We start from the raw sequence: 18990 nt of genomic DNA on the forward strand, positions 1-18990 counted from the left end.
TTTCGTTGTACCTCTTCTGGGCGAACTATCAAAATTCTTATCTTGGGATTCAGTTTTGACGATCCATTTATCAAAAACTTGTCTTGAACATTGCGCCAAAGATAACGTTTTGATTAAGCAAAATGGCGTTGTTTTGAACGGCTTTTTCTCAGAAAATGCAAAAAAGCAATTGGCAGAAAGACAAAATAAACAATACCACGTGAAAATCCTGCTCAAAGCTCTCATTTTTATTAAGTTGAAACATTTAAGATTCATTCAGAAAATAAAACAGTATGATAAGTAGCATGTCACGCGAATGAAATATGGCTTAATGCTTCAAAGTAGCGAAAAAATCTGGAAATGTAAAGATATAACCTTAAAGCTAAAACCAGAAATTTTAACTAAGTCATTCAAGAGGGTTACAAAACAACATGAAATAAAAGTAACTTAATTGACGAGTTGTTTTATACGCACACATTCGGCAGAAATAGTTCGACGTACTCCAATAAACATTTAATTGACTTTCTGAATCAAAATTAAAACTGACTTCCTAGGGGTACGGGCAGGCTAATGGCTTTAAGCACCACATTTCCTTCAGACATATTTCTAGGTTGTGAAACGAAAAAAAAAAACATAACCGCGACCGAGCTTGGTATCGATCGATGATGATGCGACACCATTTACACAGACTATGAAAAATATGGCAGAAAGTGGCTCGCAAAAAGAGGCTCGCGACTCGCGGCTCCAAAGGCGGCCCAGGCGTGGTATGTGATCAATGTGACATAATGTGGCCGATTGCGTAAATCTGGTTCAGCCGTATATGAGAAAGCTTCGAAAATTGCTCTAAATACGGTACTACATTTGTAAAGGAACAGAAATAAAATAGCTTACCTCTTGAATTTCTTGCATTATTTTGACTTCTCTGTGTTCCTAGGGTGAGTTTTAAGACATCTAAGCGATTTTCACTTTCGACGGTTTAGCTTCCCCTAAAGAAAATATAGTTTTTGGAGGGGAAGCTAAACCGTCGAAAGCACAACTCGCTTAAACGGCTTAAAACCTACTCTAGGAACACATAGAAGTCAAATTAATGCAAGTCAACGAAATGAAAGCCAATTTTATTCCAATTATTTTCAACATGTAGTATTTACTTTTGGTTCATCCTCGAAGACCCAGGGGCAGATAGTGGGGATGAGGGAAACGCGAAACTGCGAGAAACAAGTTCAGCATAGAAAAGTTGGAGCGATTGCAAGGTGCCCCCCTGGGAATACAAAGGAAATACAAAGAACTTTTCTGCCCAATCAGGAGGCAGTATTCATAGAGCTATTTGGAATTGGCCTGTTAAGACTCTTTCCCCAGGGGCACCTTTCAATCGCTCCAACTTTTCTACGCCGAATTTTTTTCTCGAAGTTTCGCCTTTCCCTCGCCCCCACTAACTGCCCCTGGGTCTCCGAGGATGCTTTTGGTCAAAAAAGGTCAAAAATTGTATATTAATTTCTGACAGTAACCTTTTTGATATGTTTATGGTAATGCGTTCCTCCGATCCTCCTGCACCAAAAATAACTCACTTTGTGAATGGTCTCAAATGACTTTATAGTTTTCACAGAACAAACACCCCATCGCCTTGGACAGGTAAAATTACCGCAATGTTTCCTGCAGTGGTCACTTGAACAATTCGAAAGTATAGAGGATGTTGGATCTGAGTGCTGCGCATGAACTCGCCATCTTTATTGTATATTTGCACATGCGGATGAAAATTTTCTGCTTCCACACAAGCGACGACGACATTTCCACTTGCCTCGTGAAATGCGATGCTATGAAAGAGATAGCATCCTTCAAGTTTGAACGTGTTAAGATGGTTGCCGTGCTCACTGAATATGTGCACATGTTTGTGGTTAAAACCGTCCAATACCATGACACTACCATCACTAGCAGCGGTGATATCTGTTGTGCAGTACAATAGCCCTTCTCCAAAACTTCGAACAAATTGTCCATCAGTCTCGTACACGCCAACCAAATAAATTCCCGCAGTAGATTCCCCCGTTACAAAAACCTTGCGCCTGTCGTTCACTGTCATACACAGCCAGTTACCCAGGCACAATTTCCTCAGAGGGAACCTGTGATGTAGTCCAGCAGTGTAGTTAAATTCGTATACTACAATCTCGGACTTCTTTGTACTAGGATTATGCAATTTAAGAAGTACATAAAAGTAGTCGTTCATGTCTGTGGCTACATCAAAAACACGTTTCACTACTTGGTTTACACAATCAGCAGTGGCGATAGTGAAGTATTCCATAAATTTCCCGCTGCTGTCAAAGAGCTTTACGGTAAAATCACTTTCGTCTGCTACAATGAAATGTCCGCTGGAATTTGTAGCGATAGCGACCGGGCGTTTCAGACAGTCCTGGCCAAATGACCATGGTGTAATAGAGAAACGCTCCATTCCCTGTTTAGAAAGAACTTCAGTTATTCTTTCGTCACGGAGTGGATCAACTTTTCCTTTACTGGTATCAACAGCGGGCCACATCCAAAAAGGATCTAATTCACCAACTGCTTGCGTGACATCGTAGATGACACGATTCACGTGACATACACTGGAGATGATCTTCCTACGTTCGCCTTTGCTAAACAAACTCCTCACTGCCTGGATGCCTTTCTTGAGTTGAACGTCAAAACTATTCTGAACTGCTGGCAGACAGTTTAGATCTTTGATACACACCCTACACGGTGCCAGGGCGTCTGCAGGATTGTCGACTGTCTCTAGTATTGTTGCCATCACTCGATACACCATAGCAAGAATGCGGTCGGACGTATCAAGAGCTTCATTTTTAAAAGCCCTTGTTGCTTCTCTGCGAGCATCTTCGAATCTCTTCTTTGCGTTTGACAGCGCCCTCGTAGCTGATTCATCCAGGTCAGTAAGCTCCAGGTTTCTTATTCCTTCGGCGAGAGAAAATGCTTCAGCACAAGCTGCTTGTGCCGTTTCTTCGCCGCGGTGCTCGCTTCTGGTTCTTGCCTTGTCAAACACCACGTACAGTAATTCTATGCCTTCCTCAAAGAAGCTGATACTTGCGAGCAAATCTTTCCTTGCAAGTCCATCCAACTTCGATTTGATGTCGTCTAGTTCACGGACAATCAAACCACGAAATTTTTTATCTGTTACATCTCCATCTCTCAGCTTCTCCGCTGCCTTATCTCTGCCTTTATTCACAAGCAAGCCAATGGTGGCTTTAAACACGGCTGTTACAATCGAGGACATTGGTTTCACTGAGTAAATGGCTTATCAAACTGGTAACAAAGCATTCACTGCCGCATCGCACTGCAAACAAAGTGAGCAGATTCCACAAATTTTAGCTAAAAATAAAATCCCGAAACAAAGAACTTGAAGTTATAGTTCAGCGCATCACAAAAGGCTCAAAACTAATTATTTTCTGACGCAATGTTTATCAGGCTTTGAATTCTGAAGTGAGAGAAACTGTCTCAAAATACCTTTTGCTTGATATCAATGCATGTTTTAGTCTCTTTCATGTATAGGGGTCGGTTGTTTAACCAAGTTCTCGGCAAATGGTAAAAGTGAACTCGGTTTTCTTTGATTAATGCGAAAAACATTAAATATACAAGAAGCGTCAAACGCTGATAAACACTCGCCCGGCTATTGGAGCAGAACCAAGCTTAACAATTGTTTTATAACGGTACGGTGATCTTTCATTTGGCTTACGTTCAAAACATTATTGTACTATTCAGACAAGCGAATTCTGAGAATTCGTGGATCTGTTGTGAAGCGCGCCAACATTGAAAAGGAAGAAAGCTATGAAGTAAAGCTAAAAAAAATACAACTTTGAAGGGGCTTGAAGCTAACTACTTTGAATGCGTTTGAGAACAAACCACAGGCTAACCATCTTACTTTGTGTTTGTTGCGTGGTCACAGCTTGCCAATATGAATATTCAGATTTCTTTACTGATTGCTTTTGTAAATATAAAAGCCTAAAAGTTTAACAATTGTTTCATAACGGAACAGTGATTTTTAATTTAGCCGCTTACTCAAAACAGTTTTACACAATTCAAACAAACAAGTTCTTAAAATTCGTGGCAGAAACGTGTGTGTAGTGCGTTTACAATTAGATGCGAGAAAGCGTTTAAATAAAGCTGAAATGCTTCAACAATTCAATTGGCAATTGTGACTGGGCTTAATTTGAAAGCGTTTGTGATGAAAATGATTCTCGTTCCCAGAGCACGCTCTTCTTTTTGTCAGCAGCAAGAACGCGGGCTTTGGCCAATTTCGATTTCCAGAGCATGCTCAGGGTACTAATTTTCGATTTTCAGAGAAACAATATAACGACTTACTGTTTTTTTAATTTTAATTAATTACAATACGTTCAATAAGTTTATAACCGTTTTCAAACCAGTTGTTCTAAAACAATAACAATGCTGTAGACTATTTCAAAGACAGGCTAATGTTTGATCTTCGGCGATTTAATAATGAATCAATACTCTCGAAACTTCCATCTCTTTGCTTATATTGTTTCAAACTTTCGATCATTTATTAAGTAAAGCAATTTATAAAGTAAAGCAATTACACTATATGTGAAACTTTTTTATTTTATTTTAAGGACACAAGTCCAAAATCTTTGCATACATCAAAACAAATATATATCAGTTATTGATCAAACTCGTTCAAAGCCATTAATTGAGAAAATAGAAAATGATTGTTAAGTCCATTAGCATGTAATTTTTAAGTAAACCTGTTTAAAAAATTGATAAGATAAAATATCAAATGTATTTACAAATATCCCAAAAGGGTTTAGTACATTCTACAATCTGACGTTCTCTAGTAAGGCTGGTTTTCACTGGGTGTTAGGGTATGCACCAGCATATATAAATTAAACATAAGCATAAGATAACAAAAATGTTTCTCCTTCTTGTGCTAATACTTGTAAATATTTCTAGTGAAGGCAGAATAAGAAGAATAAGCGTGTTCCTAATTACGCCCAATGAACACCACTCTTTAATAATTTTGTCATTAACTAGGGAATCATATTCGTGTAAGAAGAGATATCGACAATTACACCTATCAGTTCCAGATAGAACCAATAAACAAAACCAAAAATCTAACACGTACATAAAACTGGTCGTAACACTAAAGCTTGAGCATTAAAGTTATAGGCAGTCTTGCATTTGCCCCCCATCCTTACCATCACCACCTCCACCCCCCCCCCCCCCCCCGCCCCCCACCTCAACCGCCACCGCTTCTACCAGATAATCTAGCGACTCTACACGCTGCACACTGCACGCTGGCGCTTAAAAAAATAGAAGTGAAGACTCCACTCGGTCTATGTGCGTTTACTGGAGATCCACTATTCTCTTTGGCTCGTTCGTCATTGGCTATTCGCTGAAAAATGTTTTTATTTTCGCTTAAACAGTTTCTAAAATTGTAGATTTCGACTGTTGCCTCCATAATGCGTTTAACGTAATGTGTTTTCCCTCCTACACCAAAAATGCCTCACTCTCTAAATGGTGTCATACGTACGACTTTACAGTTTCCACATAACAAGTACCCCTACGTAAGGTAAAACTACAGCAATGTGTCCTTTAGTGGTCACTGTCATCCCTTTAACACAATATTTAAACATTACACGAGCACATTTGTGTGCATTTTTTTGTTTATGATTTTGCTGGATCTGAGTGCTGCGCACGAACGCACCATCATCAGTGTATATTTGCACATGCAGCCGACCATTGCTTTCTTCCACATCTGCGACGACGACGTTTTTACTTGCCCCGTGAAATGCAATTTTAGGAAAGTAGGGACATCCTTCAAGTTTAAACTTGTTTAAATGGTCTCCTTGTTCACCGAATATGTGAACATAATAATCATAAGCGTCCATTACCATAACACGACCATCACTAGCAGCGGTGATATCTGATGTGAACTTCAGTAGCCCCTCACCAAAACTGCGAACAAACCGTCCATCCGTTTCGTACACATAAATCAAAGCATTTCTTCCGGCAGGAGTTTCCCCCAAAACCAAAACCTTCCGCTTGACGTCCACTGTCATAAACAGCCTGCTGTGCAAGGAACATTCCTTTACAGGAAACTTGTGATGTAGTCCAGCGCTGTAGTCAAATTCGTATACGTTTACTACAATCTCGGACTCCTTAGCACTGGGATTATGCAATTTGAGAAGTACATAAAAGTTGTCGTTCATGTCTGTGGCTACATCAAAGATAGTTTTCACTTCTTGGTTTAAAAAATCAGCAGTGTTGAGACTGAACAAATCCATAAACTTTCCGCTGCTGTCGAAGACCTTTACGGTGGGATCCTTGTGGACAACATCCAATTCTGTTGCAATGAATTGTCCGCTAGAATTTGTCGCAATAGTGCCCGGGCATTGCAGCAGGTGTTTATATTCAGTACAGTCTCGGCCCAATGACCAGACAACACAACAATGCTCCATGCCCTGTTTACAAAGAACTTCAGTTATTCGTCCGTCACGCAGTGGATCAACTTTTCCTTTACTGGTATCAACAGCTGGCCACATCCAGAAGGGCTCGTCTTCACCAACTGCTTGCGTGACTTCGTATATGACACGATTCACGTGACAGACACTGGAGATAATCTTCCTGCGTTCGTCTTTACTAAACAAACTCCTTACTGCCTGGATGCCTTTCTTGAGCTGAACATCAAAACTATTCTGAACTGCTGGCAGACAGTTTAGTTCTTTAATGCACACCCTACATGGTGCCACTGCGTCTGCGGGATTGTCTACTGCCTCGAGTATTGTCGCCATCACTCGATACTCCATAGCAAGGATGCGGTCTGACGTATCTAGAGCTTCATTTTTAAAAGCCCTCGTTGCTTCCCTGCGAGCATCTTCGAATCTCTTCTTTGCGTTGGAAAGCGCCCTCGTAGCTGACTCATCCAGGCCAGTAAGCTCCAAATTTCGCATTCCTTCGGCGAGAGAAAATGCTTCAGCACAAGCTGCTTGTGCCGTTTCTTCGCCGCGGTGCTCGCTTCTGGTTCTTGCCTTGTCAAAAACTACGTAGAGCAACTCGATCCCTTCCTCAAAGAAGCTAATACTTGCTAGCAAATCTTTCCTCGAAAGTCCATCCAACTTCGATTTGATGTCGTCTAGTTCACGGACGATCAAACCACGAAATTTTTGATCCGCTACATCTCCATCTCTCAGCTTCTCCGCTGCCTTATCTCTTCCTTTATTCACAAGCAAGGCAATGGTGGCTTTAAACACGGCTGTTACAATCGAAGACATTATCCTCTTTGAGCAAATGGTTAAGAAAGTCTTCACTTCTAAAGCGGTGCAAGCAAAGTGAACAGATTCCACAAATTTCAACTGGAGACAAAGCCTTTAAGTTCTTGATTCGTGCAACTTTTATCTCGACTTCTAAGGCACAAGAAGATTATTTTGGAACAAATGACGTATTTGTTTGCAAGAGGGGGTTAAAACAAATTGGCAACTGGCAAATAACCATAACCCACGTTGTGTCATTTGATCGCTGGTAAATTTTAAGCCCACTTTGTTTATACGTAAAGGAAGATTGGAGCAGATTTTCGGCAGAAAGTAGTTTTGGATTTCGGCTGTCGGATTTCACTGCTATTTCAGTCGAAGACGTATGTTATCCTCATTGAGCGAATGGCTTACAAAGTCTAGTGAACAGATTGGACAAATCTTCACTAAAAATAAAATTTCATGACAATGCCTTTAAGTTCTTGACCCGTGTAACTCATATTTCGACTCCTAGCCTGATCACGTGGAGGTTATTTTGGAAACAAATGACGCAATTTTTTGCAAGAGGGGATAGAGCTTAATTGGCAATAGGTAAATAACCACAACCCACGTTGTGTCATTTGATCACGGGTAAATTTTAAGGCCGCTTTGTTTATGCTACCCACTCTCCCAATGTACCTTATTCTCACTTAATTTCGCGAGTACTAAATTTCGCGATTTTCGCGATTTTGAAAAAAACGCGAAATTTAATACTCGCGAAATATAAGACACGCGAAGTTTAAAATCGCGAAATTTAATATCGTGCTGATAATATAAAAAAATAATGAAACTCGATGTGTTTTATCATAGTTATTCTAACATGTCTGAGCTTCATGTTTAGGAGTTTTTTGTTTGATTTTGTCCATTAGTTATCTCCCACTCTATCAGTGGCACTGTTCGAACTGTTCTCTGTCGCCAAGTTCCTCAGTCGTGGATGAACCTATTAGGGATTTAGACTGTTAAATACGTTATGTTTTGTTATGTGTAGATTGTTTTGTTTGCTGTTTTTACGATGACTTTCATATTAATTATGTTGTTACAGTTTCGAGGTCAAAGCTTCATATTGAAGAATAGATAAAAATCGCGAAATTTAATACACTCCAATTGTACCTTCCTCTCAAAATCGCGAAATTAAGTACTCGCGAAATATGGCTCTTGATTTTTCGCGAAATTAAGTACTCGCGAAATTTAGTGAGAATAAGGTAGCAAAGTTGTCATTCCGAAAATTTTCCGATTAGTCACGAGCTTTTCCGCTTAGCTTCGACCAAAGTTCCTCAGCGCTATCAAGAACAGAAGGAATAGAAGTCCCGGCAAGCCTGATTTTTCAGGCTTTCTTTTCGCAACTGCTCAAGTTGTGTTCATAACTGCGAGGATCTTCTCTTTATTTAATCAAAGGGCTATTGTTTAATGCTTAATGTGAGAAGTTGATCCGGAACAATAGACCATTTCTTGATACGTAAAGGAAGATTGGAGCGAATGGCTTACAAAATCTAGTGAACAGATCGATGCCACAAGTCTTCACTGAAAAAATAAAATTTTAAAGACAATGCTTTTAAGTTCTTGACCCGTTTAACTCGTATTTCGACTCCAAAGGCACGTGAAGATTATTTTAAAATAAACGAGGCAATTGTCTGCAAGAGAGGGTGGAAATTAATTGGCAAGTGGTAGATAACCACAGCCCACGTTGTGTCATTTGATCGCGAGTAAAATTAAACACCGATTGGAGCAGTATTTTTTTTTTTTTGAAAGAAAGTAGTTTTGGCTTTCGGCTGTCGGATTTCACGGCTGTTACACTTCGGCAAAGTCATTATCCTCATTAGGCGACTGGTTTACAAAATCTTGTGAATAAGTTCCACAAATCTTTATTAAAAATAAAGTTTCAAAGACAATGCCTTTAAGTTCTTGACCCGTGTAACTCATATTTCAACTCCTATTAAAAGGCACATTAAGGTTATTTTAGAATGAATAACGCAATTGTTTGCAAGAGGGGGTGGGAATCTATTGGCAACTGGTAAGTAACCATAACCCACGTTGTGTCATTTGATCGCGAGTAAAATTAAACACCGATTGGAGCAGGGTTTTTTTTAAAGAAAGTAGTTTTGGCTTTCGGCTGTCGGATTTTACGGCTGTTACACTTCGGCAAAGTTATTATCCTCATTAGGCGACTGGTTTACAAAATCTTGTGAATAAGTTCCACAAATCTTTACTAAAAATAAAGTTTCAAAGACAATGCCTTTAAGTTCTTGACCCGTGTAACTCATATTTCAACTCCTATTAAAAGGCACATTAAGGTTATTTTAGAATGAATAACGCAATTGTTTGCAAGAGGGGGTGGGAATCTATTGGCAACTGGTAAGTAACCATAACCCACGTTGTGTCATTTGATCGCGTAAATTTAAAGGCCTCTTTGTTTATACGTAAAGGAAGATTGGAGCCGATTTTCCCCAGGAAGCAATTTTGGCTTTTGGCTCTCGGATTTCAAATCAAATTATTTTAAGACATTCAATTGCAGTATTTGCATCACGAGCAAGAATATTTTTCCCCGAAAAAAAGGGCAAACCAGGTGGTCAACAATCCCGGCAAAAATAACCCTGATAACCAGTTTATACGTGTTTACTAGGAAAAGCAATTCCACTATAAGTGAAACTTGCCCGTAGAATATACAGTCAACTCTCTCTTAACGGACAACTCTATAAGACGGATACCTGGTGATGGTCCCTGACGTTTTTCAGTCATTTTACTGTAACCAAACTCCCTATAAGACGGACATTTCTCTAAGAAGGACAACGGACACTTTGAAATCATTAACGGACACTTGAGAAGCGTTTTTTATCATGTTTTATTAATGAAAATACTTCCAAGCTTCGCAAAGTTAGTCAGTGCCCTAAGGATACGTGTATATCAAGCTTACGAACCACAAACAATTACACTTTAAAGGATTACTTCTTTGCTTACGTATCTGGACACTAAAGTAGGTCGTTCTCTGCTTTCAGTATAACAGTTTGTAGAAGCTCTTAATTTTTGCTTTAAAAAGCAAACACGGTCCTTTTATTATTTTTGTTGCAGTGTACAAAGGTTTAGCTTTATTATCTCAGAATTACTGGTGTCAAGTTACCTCGACTCTTTACAGAGTGGACACCTCTCTAAGACGGACAGCTGCGGCAGGTCCCGAAGGTGTCCGTCTTAGAGAGAGTTGACTGTACTTAAATCAGATGATTTATTTATTTATTTTTTTTTAATGAACTTTATTGACAACACACAAGCTTTACATAAAATTAATTACAAAGAAAAAGGAAACAAAAGAAAATGCTAAAATTACAATAATATAGTTTACATAAAATTAAGATATCTTTTCAGTTACAGTTATAATAATATAGTCATAATACTTTATACAGTTACCCTGCTTTACTTGTACGATTATAATACAATTACACTACGATTACTTACAATGCGATTTACTGTGTTGTACAAAAAAGTACAGAATTTGTTTACATACAGTTAAGATATCTTTTTAATTACAGTTCTAATACTTTATACAATTACCCTGCTCTACTTATACGATTATAATACTCTACGGTTACAATACTCTACGATTACAATACTCTATGGTTACAATTGCACTACGATTACTTACAATGCAATTTACTGTGAATTGACTTTGAAGGTGGAGGGGTACTTGTCAATAAAACATTTAATTAAGACAAATTTTCAAAATTGTATTTAATGAGTAGCTTATTGATGAAATTCTGAATGGAGATGGCCAAGCTATTTAACTTGCATGAATAAATGTAATGGCGCATGAATAAGGCGGTGTAGTTGAATTTCCGTATTATTGTTTTGTCGTGGGAGCGAGTAGTAATGCCGAACAAGGTCTCCTCTGTAGTGGGAGAGATTTTACACGTATTCACTTGGTTGAACCAGTTCAACACCCTTTGGATAAACAGTTTGGTGAACTAGTCAGGTACCCAGGAGTCCAAAATGTGACACCCACGGGCATTTTTGTCTGATTTATGGCAACATAGCTATTTTTACTAAATCGAGCACGCTGATTTCGAAAATCAATGTTGCCAAGCTTAATTTTTGCGTTAAGATGATGTTTTGATGCATTTAATTATGACGTCATGGTCCAAATAAGGAATTTTCTTTCCTTTAGCTATTTTAAGCATAATACATCCAGAAATCATTTAAAGCATTGTTAATGTGCTGTAGAAATGATTTAAAGAATTTTCTGAGAGTTTTTACGCTGTTTCTGTGAAAATCAAGCCCTTTAGTGACAATTGACCACGCCCTCTTAAACAAAATTCACCCTATCACGGGAACCTTATCACGGGTGTAGTTTTGTCATTTTGTCAAAGAACAAATGCGATTTTTGTATTAACAAATCGCTATAGTTGCAATAAGAAAGAAAAATATTGTCGTCGTGCCACGCTGAAGCTACGAGCTAGCCAGCATCAAGAATGACGCCATTACAATTTTCATATATCGAGTTTCCCTTGTTTCAGCATTTCGTCTAAGTTTTGTGGTAAAATAAATGGAAATAACATCATAGTTAATGTCGTAATATATCATCGTTGTTATAGTTAGAGATAAAACTTTATTGTTTGTCTTGTATATTGCTGAGTCTGACTTATTTCACAATGCACGTTGTCTGTTATAGGTTCATGATAAAGACTTTGGCTGAACGCATGTAAAATTAACGAATTCAAAATGATCATAACATTGCTCCTTGCTTTCAGGTTTAAATCTGTCTATACTACTTTTAATCAATATCGGTAAATATGTTTAATATATCTTCTGAACTTTTTTAAAAACACTGAACTAATATTGCTTTTTGAACAAGTTTCTTTAAAGCGCTTTAGCGCAGGTTGATATAGCAATTAGCGTTGGTCTTGGTGCATCTACACAGCCCAGTGCACATGACATGCGTTTTTCTAAATTCATAGCGAAGAGGCACATATATAGCCAGTGGTCAGATCGGATTTCATAAATTCAACAAACAAACGTTTTCTGCGGAGGTAGTGGTGTCAGCTTCGAGGACATCTTCGCCGACCGAGAAGAGAAGAACAAAGTGTTCTGTGAAAACTCTCCACAGATGAAAGAGGTGCTGTTACAGCCGGTGATGGTGTGAGATGGTAACAATGCACTTGACGAGTTATCAGGAAGATTTGCTGAGACATCCTCTAAAGTTATTTACGTTGGATGCTCTGAAGTTCCTGCCCATATCCACACTGTTGATGAGAGCTTAGCTCGATCGATGTGCCAGGAGAAGTAACAGCAAGTCTGTGGCTCGAGTGGAAACTATTATGTTATCGATATGCCCGCTAAGACTGACTGCATAACGAACAAACTTCGTATCGGCTTCCTCTTGGTTGGATCTCTACATCTAGGCCAGGATCTGAGCAGAATCCACTTCGTATGAAAAACCACCAGATATACTTCGATTGCAGAGTCAGTGCCTGCGAGATAAGTTCATCTGAGAGAATCCGTGCAAAGTCCGCTTTGCAGTGTCTCCAGTCCTAGTGCCAAAAATGCTCGCCACTTCATCGGACGCAACTGAACCTCTCTTACGTACTTCAATGACTCTGCTCACAGGCCGCGCCGTGTTCTCGGAGCGTCGACGTCTTGTCGTTGCTTTTATGGAGTGCCTCCCATCGAGTAACACATCGATCCTCTGGTATCCAGGACCTTTCAGTAAAACAGTGTTCACGTAACATTCCGCAAACCCACCGAAAGCATTTGCATTTTTTGGTTTGCCAATAGCTGCCACCATAATTTGTATGCTGCCACCAGGGCGAAGCCATCGAAGAACAAACTGACTCTAGGCACTTGACCTTTTCTTCTGAGAACGTCTTCTAAAATTAACTTGTTTCACACTTGTGGGGTTCATTTCTGCGAGAAACAGTGGCACCGGCATTATACCTCAGATGCTACAATATGGCTTGCATGTTTATCTCGCGCCTGCCTTCATGCACCGTCACTAGACAACATAGAATACTCTGGTTTCCATGTAAATTTAAAGTCTTTGTCTTTTTGGGGCTAGTTGCAGCACTTTTAACTTCATAAAGGCTGGCAAATAGAGGTGGATTATTCTTGCGAACAGGGTCACGAAAGTTTGTCTTCCATCCCTTCTTCCCGTTCTTCCTCTCTGTCTGAAAATAGTAGCCTCCATTCCACGAATCGTTCAAGCTGAGTCTGTCCAATCCAAAGATCTTGTTTTATTTCTAGAGTCACGAGATCTTTCTTGGCAATTTTTTGCAATGTCTCATTTGTCCGCGACAAGAACAACCCGGATTTTTTTGTGTGGAATGTAGAGAATTCTCAGCTTCATTATCGTGCTTTTGTCTCTCCTTGCCACTCTCTTTGTGGATAAAAGCAGTCGTTATGGTATATGTCAAACATCGCTGATGTTTGTGGAGCAATTCAATTGCAACTTTCTATTAATACAAGAATCACATTCATTTTTAAACAAAATGTTAACACTATACCCGTGATAAAGTGAATTTTTATGAGAGGGCGTGGTCAATTCTCACTGGATTCTTAAAATCATTTTTATAGTATGCTAGTAATGTTTTGAACGAATTTCTGGATGAATTATGCTTAAAATAGCTAAAGGAAAGAAAATTCCTTATTTGGACAATGACGTCATAATTAAATGCATCAAAACATCATCTTAACGCAAGAATTAAGCTTTGCAACATTGATTTTCGAAATCAGCGTACTCGATTTAGTAAAAATAACTATGTTGCCAAAAATCAGACAAAAATGCCCGTGGGTGTCACATTTTGGACTCCTGGGTACCTGACTAAACGTACATTCGATAAAAGAGTGCTCAATTGAATCTTTACCTCCACAGTATAGACATTCATCGTCCTCCTTAATACCAAATCTGAATAGTTCTTTCTTAGTTACTAACGTTCTATGGATTAATTTAAATTGAAACCTTTACAAATGTTTTTCAGTGATTTAAAAATCCCTGTCCACACATCTTTCTCTAAAGAGAGTTTTTCGCTCCAACGTTTAGGGCCCGTTTGATCTTCAGTGTGAATCTTAACGTTGAACAAACTATAGAAGTCCTTGGACTTAGCCTTATACAGATTAATTTGTGTTGATTCGTTGAGAGTGAAGATATTATCGTTTCCGGTAAAAAAAAAAGATTTGATGATGGTGTCCGAGCACTTTGCTAAATGCTTTAAGCATTCCGGGATAGCGCTAACAACTTGATAGTACTGTAAAAAATTGGTTTCACAGGAATATTTCTCGCGGAACTCGTGGAATGTTAAATAATTGCCGCTTTCATTCAATAGGTCATTAATTGATAGAATACCCTTTTTGAACCAATCGTTAAGGAAGATGGGTTTCCCGTCTACCAATATATCTTTGTTATTAAACAAAACTAACTCCTGCCTCTGATCGTACGAGTAGAGAGTTTTTAATTCGTTGAAAAAGTCTAGTATCCTCTTATAAAAGGGGGAGGCGAGTTCGTGTCGTAGTTGCACCTCAGAAGAAAGTTTAACCCTCCCTTTCTTCCGAAATAATGCTTTGGAATAATACACCAATTAATTACTATTGTCCGAAATCTGCAACAGTCTCGGGATCCAGGCTAGTTTTTTAAAAGGCTTTTAACATGATATCAAAATCAGTCATGCGTATTCCACTGCGGTCTAGATCTTGGTAAAGGCCTGACATTTTTATTTTATCTTTTTTGTTTTTCCAGAGGAACTTAAAATATTTTGTTCTTACAATTTCCGCAATTCCTTTGGGAGCAGTCAGATTAGAGGCTGAATAGATAAGTTGCGATATACCTAAGGTTTTAATTAACATGGCTCTTCCAAATATCGTCAGGTCCCGTGAACTCCACATATCCAGCTTTGTTTGCAACTTTTGGATCTTTTTATCGAAGTTGAGCTCGTTATTCTCTTTAATATTATACGAAAAATATATCCCCAATATCTTAACAGGGCTGTGGAACCACTTTAAACCCAGAGGCTTATTTCTATTACTTTTCCATTTCCCTAACCAAAGCGCTTTCGTTTTCTTTACATTTAGAGAGAGACCAGCAATTCTTCCGAAATCCCCAACAATTTTTAGGACCATTTCTAAAGATTGTGTGTCCGCATTGAATAGAGTTGTATCATCAAAGAATTGGGTCAGCTTGATTTCCTTACCGAAGACCTTGATTCCCCTCACGTTGGAATCTTGACGTATCTTATTTGAGGTACCCCAGATAGAATAAACAGATAAGGAGAGAGCGGGGCCTGTCGAACTCCTTTGGCTTAAACCAGCCGGTTATAAAACCATTATTTTGCACCGCACTTTCTATGTTCGTGAAGAATATCTTAATCCAGCGCTTGATATCGCTGCCAAAATTTAGGTGGTCTAGCGTCTTCATTATAAAGGGCCATTCAATCGAGTCAAAAGCTTTACGGAAGTCTAGAGAGGTTAGAATGCCAGGCAGGTTTTGTAGACTCGTATATTCCATTATGTCACTTATAAGTCGGATATTTTCTCCAATGTATCTCCCTTTTACAAAGCCTGTTTGGTCAGGATGGATCAGGTTTGGCAGTGCCGGTTCAATGCGTTTGGCTATTGCTTTTGATGCTATTTTAAGATCAACATTAAGCAGCGTAATCGGTCTCCAGTTTGAAAGATCTAGGAGTGATCCGTCTTCTTTCGGTGTTAGAGTAATTATTCCCCTTCGTTGTGAAATGGAGAGTTCACCTTTCTCGTGCGCTTCGTTAAAACTTACTATTAAATCATTTCCTAAGAGTTCAAAGAAATAGGTATAAAATTCAGCTGTAAATCCGTCTTCTCCCGGTGCTTTATCATTCTGAAAGGTTTCAAGTATCTTTTTGCATTCTTCGTACATAAGTGGACCCTCCAAGGTTACTTTCACGTCCTCTGAAAGCTTAGGGGATTCAACATTGTCAGTGAAAGTGTCATACGCAGTTCAGAAAAGGTTAAATCCGAAGTATATAGGTTTCTATAATAATTTTCTATTTGCTCTAGAATCTCTGTCTCGTTGCACGTAATAGAGTCGTCTTGTAATCGAAGTTCACTGATAGTTTTTTCTTGTAATTACTTTTTTCAAGATTGAAGAAATACTTGGTTGGGCGTTCACCATTTTCTATCCAACGACATTTTGCTCTAAACATTGCCTGCTTTCCTTTTTCTTCGTAAATTGATTTAAGTTCTATTTTCAGTCTCTCGTACTCCCCTAGCACTTCATCGATGTTAGGGGAAGAAAAATTATCGCAGATAATTACATCAAGTTGGTCTATTCTACGCCTTAGCTCCTGTTCTCGGTTGCTGATACATTTTGCTTTTCTTTTGGAAAAGGAAATAGTCGCAGATCTAATTTCCATTTTCATTAGCTCCCAAAAGAGCCTCTTATCCGTCACATGGCTATAATAACTGCACGCGTGAGCGTATGTATCACGAACCGTACTAACATACTGCATATCATACAATAAGGTGTTATTAAATTTCCAGAGTCCTGGTCCCCGAGGAGGTTTGCTGTGCCGAGATAGTGAAATGTAAATTGCCTTATGGTCAGGCGCGATTGCATGGTAAATTTCCGAATTCTTTACTTCCCCAGAGAGACATTTTGCAATTAAGAAAAAGTCAATCCTAGATTTAAGTTTAACCCTATTCAGACCGGGGGGGGGGGGGGGGGGGGCTTTTGAGGCCCGCGCTGACTTTGAACTTTTATAACTTTTTTAAGATTTTACCAAACGCTACCAAACTTTCTGAGTTTTCCTAAAATTTATCTGGCAACAATTTGGTAGGGTTGGATGATGTGTCAGGAACATGACATCACCATGGCAACGACATTTTGACATGCATGTTTTCTCAGATTTGTAATTTTGCGTGTTTCTGTTAATAAAAAATCAACTTAAATGGAATTGTTTTTACATATTTACGGTTTTAAAGCATATTTTTAATCATTTTGAGTACTTTGCAGTGATTTTGGGTGGTTTTCTGGCATTTTGGAAGAATTTTGAAATCCAAGATGGCGGATCCAAGATGGCGGCTGTTTTGACATAATGATGTAATTGTCACGTGATGTGACGTCACCACCTCACGTGACGTATACCAAAAGAAAGAGTTTCGGACGTACCATACATCCTTTAAGTTTCATGGTGATTGCTTCAATATTCTTGAAGTTACATAGGGGAGGGGGGGGCTTATGCAATTGTTAAGTTCTTGCATGAATAGCAGTTGATTGGCCTGATCATTAGGGGCGTAAATACTGCACAGTGATAATTTTTGTCCATTAAGAATGATTGTAATCAACACTATTCTGCCCGCGTCATTAGCATATGAGTAATCAACTTTTAGTTGTACAAAGCGATTAATTAAAATACACACACCTTTACTGTGCGTGGTGCCATGTAAGAAAAAACAGCTCGCCACCCCATTCTTTTCTCCAGATATTTTCATCGGCTCGCGCTGAATATGTTTCTTGTAAAAAATAAATATTTGCTTTTTGGTCTTTTAGATATGAGAATATACTCCTCCTCTTGATTTGATCTCTGATTCCCCGAACGTTGAGTGATAAAACGTCAAATTTGGACAAACTAACTGTATTCATATTAATTGATAAAGCAGAGAAAAAGGATTAAATTACGAAAAGAAAAAAAAAACTGAAGTGTAAACAATCCAAACAACGTACAAAAACAAATACACACAGCAACAAAAGAGAGAACAACTAAACCTTTTGCAAATAGGGTAGAGTGATAAGTCACAGTTCCAAATAGACAGAATCCGTCCCCTCTTCCAAAAAGAAAACAAACTTCTTAGCAGGCTACAGATTGTCGAGGTCCTCTAGTTCGAAGATTTTGATGGGTCTCCCGTCCGGCGAGGTCTTCACGTAAATTGTTCCGGTCTGCCAGCGATTTCTGATTTTACAGTATTTATTCTACAAGACGGGATAATAAGTGACAGTTTTTGAAAATATTTGTTGAAGCAAATAGTTTGCGAATTATTTTATCCAAACAAAAACTAGCACGAGCGCTCTCGCGTAGTCCGAGAGCAATCGCGCGAACAAATACAATTATAAAATTATTTCATTTTCTCAGTGTAAGATAATTTCTTTTTTTTCAGTGTATGCAAACAACTAATTGGCAAGCAGAGATATTAAACAGCTGACGACTTACAAACACTGCTCAAAGCTGAAGCTGTTGAAACATTAACAATTCATGCAGAAACCAAAAAGTTAGAAACAACCTCTACAGCGGGATAAACAGCATCGCATGGAGGTACTGTTTAAGCCGGAATCCACTAGGAAGTCGAGTAATATCTATTAAAGTTGGACAAAAATCAATTTCCAGAATAATTTAAATCCTATTGCGTTATTTCCTACCCTTAATTAAAGGTAAAGATGTAAGTAATTATCCATGATAACACCAACAACAATTTCTTATCAGAGTCTGAGAAAATTAATTTCAAAGTTTACAAGGTATAGGCAAAATCTCACGTGTAGCCATTTTGTAAATTCGTCTTAAGCGATTCAGTGGAATTCAGCGGAACTTCAAAATGTGTTTTCGATGTGTGGTGTTGTTAGAAAAGATTTCTTTTGATAAGATATTTGAAGCAGTAACACAAAAGCTTTCAATCAGGTGTAAATAGTTTTGGTACATAATTTTGTCCAATAACTACTCGAAGTCCTGGCGGATTTCCTCTTAAAAACTTTCATTTGAATGGTCACACACTAGAGTTCATTCCACAGACTTTA

At 38.6% G+C, this 18990-nt stretch overlaps 2 protein-coding genes across 2 annotated transcripts; both read right to left on the minus strand.

The window, feature by feature from the left end:
• Nucleotides 1-1576: 1576 nt before the first annotated feature.
• Nucleotides 1577-3284, minus strand: LOC144628740 (uncharacterized). Its single transcript, XM_078486864.1, has one exon. It carries the CDS (start codon nt 3230-3232, stop codon nt 1577-1579), a length of 1656 nt encoding a protein of 551 aa, XP_078342990.1. The 5' UTR covers nt 3233-3284.
• A 1971-nt stretch (nt 3285-5255) lies between these two features.
• On the minus strand, nt 5256-7270 carry LOC144628208 (uncharacterized). Its single transcript, XM_078486273.1, has one exon. It carries the CDS (start codon nt 7239-7241, stop codon nt 5505-5507), a length of 1737 nt encoding a protein of 578 aa, XP_078342399.1. The 5' UTR covers nt 7242-7270; the 3' UTR covers nt 5256-5504.
• Between the last annotated feature and the right edge of the window lie 11720 nt (nt 7271-18990).

The sequence above is a fragment of the Oculina patagonica genome, chromosome 10, assembly GCF_052425735.1.
Source record: "Oculina patagonica isolate OP01 chromosome 10, crgOcupat, whole genome shotgun sequence".
Classification (NCBI taxonomy): Eukaryota; Metazoa; Cnidaria; class Anthozoa; order Scleractinia; family Oculinidae; genus Oculina; species Oculina patagonica.

Coding starts and splice junctions, on each gene's coding strand:
- LOC144628740 (XM_078486864.1), bottom strand. CDS start 3,232: ATGTCCTCGATTGTAACAGCCGTGTTTAAAGCCACCATTGGCTTGCTT.
- LOC144628208 (XM_078486273.1), bottom strand. CDS start 7,241: ATGTCTTCGATTGTAACAGCCGTGTTTAAAGCCACCATTGCCTTGCTT.